This window comes from Micropterus salmoides, unplaced genomic scaffold, assembly GCF_014851395.1.
Source record: "Micropterus salmoides isolate LMB-PRFRI ecotype aquatic unplaced genomic scaffold, ASM1485139v1 Ms_hic_scaffold_5, whole genome shotgun sequence".
Lineage (NCBI taxonomy): Eukaryota > Metazoa > Chordata > Actinopteri > Centrarchiformes > Centrarchidae > Micropterus > Micropterus salmoides.
The window spans coordinates 26,420,956-26,426,619 of record NW_024044237.1 but is presented as its reverse complement, the minus strand read 5'-3'; the positions used below and the strand labels follow the sequence as shown (position 1 = coordinate 26,426,619).

The 5,664-nt window shown below is 42.8% G+C and overlaps 1 protein-coding gene across 1 annotated transcript; it reads right to left on the bottom strand.

Annotated features, from left to right (window-relative positions):
* Window positions 1–240: 240 nt before the first annotated feature.
* LOC119888431 (basic salivary proline-rich protein 1-like) lies at window positions 241–1,089 on the bottom strand. Its single transcript, XM_038698986.1, has 2 exons — window positions 1,032–1,089; window positions 241–890 (listed from the first exon to the last, which is right to left on the bottom strand). Exons 1-2 carry the CDS (start codon window positions 1,087–1,089, stop codon window positions 241–243), a joined length of 708 nt encoding a protein of 235 aa, XP_038554914.1.
* Window positions 1,090–5,664: the final 4,575 nt, after the last annotated feature.

Sequence of the window (5,664 nt, the reverse complement as noted above, 5' to 3'; positions counted from 1 at the left end):
ACAGACCACATTAGCATGGAGAGAATGTCTGCTATAAAAAAAAACTGATCAACTTTATCACTTTGTGGTGGTCAGCTCTTGGATGTGTCACGGTGCGGACTTGGGGCATTCTGGCCTGATTGACTGGTGTCGGGGGATTGATTTTTTTGAATGTTGATTGATGCCGTGGTGTTGGCTGGGCGCAGGGGCGGCGGTTGGCGCCAGCTGGCAGCGCGTTATTAGGCTGTTGTGTGGCATTGGTTAGATTTGTAGCGGGGTGATGTTGGTTGGCTCACCTGTGTGTCGCGGCTGGCTTGCGTGCTTGTTGGGAGCGTCAGGTATGGGCCTGGGGCGGGTCTGCGCGTTGGGGGGCTGGGCCAACTTGGACCCGTCCTGGGGCTGGGCGGGATTGACGCTGGCTCTGGGGCTCGAGGGGCTCTTGCTCTCACAGTGGGGGCATTTGGGAATCCCTGGGGCACATGGCCGGTGTTGTCGGGGTGGGTTTTGGACCTCTTCCTTTGCAGATGGTTGACTGGGGGGGCTGGGCCCCCATACGGGGCCGGGACAGGCCTCGGGTCTACGGAGCTCAGGGGCTGCTGGCTCTGCCTGCACTCTGGGGGGGGATGCCTCCGGCTGGGCTGGGGGACTGGGGTGGTTGGTTGTTGCATCGTTGCTGGTTTGGTTGGCGTTGCATGGCGGCAGAGGGCGTGCTGTGCATGAGGGATGTTGGGCTGACGCTGGTGGCCCCCTGCTTTTCCGGCGGTTGGGGGGGGGGGCGTGGACTTTTAACGGCGGGTGCACCATGGCCCTTGCTGCCGAGCGTGGACTCTTTGCTGGCTTTAGCCATTGTGTTCTGCCACTTGCTTTCTCGCGTGCAGGATACGCGGGGGCCTGCCGGGCGGTGGGTGTCACTGTGTTCGTGCGGTGTGCAGGTTGGGGTCGTCACTTGCGCACTGATGTTGATGACTGCGTGACATTTTGGCGGTTTGGTTGCCTGTTTCGCGGCGGTGGGGTGCCGGTCGCGGGGTGGCACTGGCCTCTGTTGTGTGCACCGCGGTCGGTCTGGGTGCCGCTCTTCTGCAGGTTCCGCCTTTTGCTTTCCGACGGCATTGCGTTGTCAACTGGCATTTGGATGGTCAATGTCTTTGGCATTTGTTGGTCTTCTGCTTTTGCGTCACAATTCGTCTGAGAGTTAAGTTCTCTCCCACCCCTATTGGCTACTGGGGGCCCCACTGCCTGTCGCTGGAGTCGGTGTAGGGCGGTTGTGGCATCCCACTCTCACTATGAACTACATTCTGTAACAGGCTTATGTACACAAACATATACACACACATACACATACAGACACTCTCACCCACACGCACTCAGACACATACAGTCTCACATATAGACACACACACAACAACTCTCTCTGGTAGAATTATTCTTGATGTTTTTCATTCAATTACTTATTTAAATTAATTGTTATTATTTCAGCTCTCACGGTGGTGCTGTGTTGTATGTTTTTTCTTGTTTTCATTTCTCTCTCAATTCTCTTCCTATGTCATCTGTTTATTGCTGCTGTTCGGCTGGTTGTCTCTTTGTTTTTGTTTGTTTTTTGTTTGTTGTTTGTTTTTCTCTGCCCCAAGCCCCCCTCCCTGTTCTCTCGCAGGTGTTGCCTTCTCTCTGTGCTGTCTGTTTATGTGGTATTTCTATTCCCCATCCCCATGTCTGTAACCTGTCTGACCCGGTGACAATAAATTTGAATAAACAACAACAACACAGACAAAGGAGTATATTAATACTCTCTTGTTAAAGTAAAATCTGTCTGGTACAATATGGTATCCAGCTCCTCATACTCACACCAGGCTGTCGGGCAGGACAGGTTAAAAAATAAATTTGATAAATAAATAAAATAAAACATTTTTATAATACAGAATGTTGACCTTCTGAAAAGTATGTAGTAAGTGGTCAGGGCTCCGTTTGCATTGATTTCTGCGGCCCAGTTGCTTTGTTAGCGGCCTTCAGCTCATCTGCACTGTTGGGTCTGGTGTCTCTCATTTTCCTTATGAGAATACCACATAGATTCTCTAGGGGGTTCAGGTCAGGCACGTTGGCTGGCCAATCAAGCACAGTAATACCATGGTCAGCCAACTAGTTACCGTTTTGGCACTGTGGGCAGGTGCCAAGTCCTGCTGGAAAAGGAAATCAGCATCTCTATAAAGCTTGTCAGCAGGTGGAAGCATGAAGTTTTCTAAAATCTCCTTGTAGATGGCCACATTCACTCTGGGCTTGATAAAACACAGTGGACCAACACCAGCAGATGATATGGCACCCCAAACCATTGCTGACTGGAAACTTCACACTGGACTTCAAGCAACTTGGATTCTGTGCCTGTACACTCATCCTCCAGACTCTGATGCTGATATATTTTGGAAAACTGTCAAGTCAGAAGTCTTCCCCATGATTGTGGTTGTGTATAGTGAACCAGACAGAGATTAAAAACTCAGGAAACCTTTGCAGATGTTTTGAGCTAATTTAGATTCTTCTCAGGTTGCATTAATATTTTGAGACACTTTACATGAGCTGTAAACCATAATCTATCATGATAAAACAAAAAAAGGCTTGAAATATTTCACTTCACTTTCACTATGTATAATGAGTCTAGAACATATGAAAGGTTCCCTTTTTGAATGAAATTACAGAAAGAAATGAACTTTTCCATGATTTTAGATGCACCTGTGTGTGTGTGTGTGTGTGTGTGTGTGTGTGTGTATACGCATATGTAACATAAATATATAATGATAATAATTTTATTTTCTGCACAGACTGAAGCTGACAACCAATTAACTATGCTGCACTGAATTTCTCTGAGAAAAAAACAAGAGGAAGAAAGAAGAGAGACATTGCTGAGGACAGTGTGTACTCTCAAATTAAATGTTGATATTGTTTATCTGTTTATAATTTTAAGCATTTAATCTGAACTTTACATAATGTTTCATTTTGTGTTTACATTAGTTCTTTTTTCTTTAATCTTAGCTCAATTGCTCATTTGTTATTATCACAACTAACCAAACCCTATAAAATACTTGCATTGTTGCATTTCTTACATATAATTACATCTCAGGTTTTTAATCGTAAATTGCAAAATGTACTATTTTAACAAATGCTTATTGTCTAAATCAGGAATTATACTATGGAAAATTCTTAAATTAAACAGCTTAAATGCTTTCCATGTGTTTATCAAATTCAACTTAATTTAATTGTAGAGTATCTATAGATTAGTCCCCTGATGTCTGTTCAAGATAATGCTAGACAATGCTTATCTTGAAATAATTGTATTGTGGTTTTAATATTTGGAACAAATGAATATTAATGAATGAATATTTGTACAATTTAAGAAATGGTAATACTTTTTATGAACCCACACTCTGTTCTTAATATCTCTAAAAGAGTCCTCCATCAGACGTGTAAAGTTTCATGAAAAAAAATAAAGCTACATTGTCTGTTAAACCTGCATTTAAATGATTGTTTCCAGTTTAAATCACTTTCATGTCAAGTGAAATTGATGCATAGATGCAACGATAAAGCTATAAAAAATGACAACCCAAAAAGCTAAACAATCATTTATTGCCAACCCTTTCTCACTCCCAGACCGGTCACATATGGATGCTTGGTCAAGACCCATCTTCGTCAGTTTGTAACGCTCTGGGGATCCCTATAGCGGCATAGTTCGACGCAGTGGGGTAAGCCCTGCAGCGTCAGTTTTTGAGGGTAAAGGAAGGGATATAATATTTTAGACTGAGTAAGGAGGTGGTTGGGGTGGATGAGAGGCCAGAACCTGGACTTTGAACCAGGAGAGCAGTGTTTGTGTCCCGTGTGAAACAAAAAGTCAGAAAACATTAAATATTTTTATTTAAGTTAGGCAAGTAATGTGAATTGCGTAAGTTTGGCAAGTAACGTTAGTTAACTTACATGTTAACTGACATACATACTTATTTTAACCCAAACCATGACCTTTTCCTAACCTTAAACATAGGTGTCATTTACACTGGACATGTCCCCACCACATTTTGAATGGCTGAACTTGTCCCCATCACTTTTTGAAAGCATCTATTAAAATGTTCTGAAAAATTTGTTTTTTTAAACATTTCTTGTTGCAAGCCATTTTCAAAACACATTTAACAAATGCTTTTAAAAAAGTGATGAAGACATGTCCCCAGTATCCACAGTGTAAATGACACCTATGAAATGAATAATATTTGTGCACTAAGAACTCTTAAGGGGTGAAATAAAAAATACCAACAAATTGTGTGGTATGAGTTTTTGCAATTAGTTACACCTTGGCTAGATAAGGTAATGTAATGTAATATAATATGCCAAATGCTTCATTGATTATTCATTCTATTCTGTGTTTGCATTTTAAAGGCTGCTTGAAATATAGTATTACCGTAAAACTTCAATTAACAGCCGAGTCCCAAACAGCCGCCTGCTTCCTTTACTGGCCTGGTGTGGGGACACATTTTAACAAATAAATGCCTGCCTTAATTAAACGCCTGGTCTGGTTTTTATGGAAGTTCTTTGGATGTATAAAACCTCTTAAACCCTGCGGGGACGCCGCTTTACCTGCTTCTAAGCTGCTTAGATCCTTAATACAAATAAGCTATTAATGTTTAAAGGTATGATCAATATGTCAGTATGGACTTGCTGCACATTGTTAGACCGGTTAGATTCTCCACAATACCACTGTTAAGTTCATTTAACGGAAACAACAAGACCCAAAGTCTAATTCTTCTAGATTTACCGGTGTAACCTGCATGGCTACAAGAGAGGAAAAGGGGGGGGGAAGTGCTGACTCATGTTAACTTTAAAGCGCTCGTTAAGTCCGAATGTGTGCGTTCCTTGATTATTTATATTCCTTTAGTCTGTAAGGGTCCACTCATCAAAAGAATCAAAACAGCTTTTCATAAAAAATAATCCAAGTTGTGAATCCTGCCATGTGAAGCCCATCGCTCTCTGTTTGCTAACTTCTCTTATCCTGCACCGTGTTGTTGTCGTGAGGTTGCGGCCTTCAAAATAAAAGCGCATAAGCCATCTGTCGGAGCTAGATTAAATGAATGACGTGTATTTGATATATTTAATCATTTTTACATAAGTATTATTCTGTTTGAAATAAATGAACTGTTTCATAGTAGTTTTAGTTTTGTGCAAAAAGAATTAAAGGCCTGTTCCATATGGATGCCTGTCCCAAATGAAGGCAGGGTCAATTCAGTGATTTTAGCAAATAAAAGCCTGGGCTATTATTCAGAGTTTTACGGTATATAGTACTGGCTTGAAAGCAGCGGGGATAAGAAGTTGGGCTCCGTTTTTTCCTTGTTCCCGTGATCGATGTATCGGGTTGAAGTCAGTTTAATTTGCGTTAGCATGTTGGATGTTTCCATTCACATAACGTTACCTTACAACAGCCGCGCAACGCCGACACACAGACACGTCCTTGTCTCATACACTCACACACACACAACTGGCTTTCCGTTGCTGTTGAAACATTCACTGACCAGTAACCTGCAGCGGGTCTTCCAGCTCCGCTGTTCCATTAGGACTCACCATGGTGTGACTAGGATTGCCACCTTTAATGCAGAAAAATAAGGGACGCCTGCTGCAGAGGGGGCCACAGACCCCGGGGCCACAATGACCACAGACCCGATG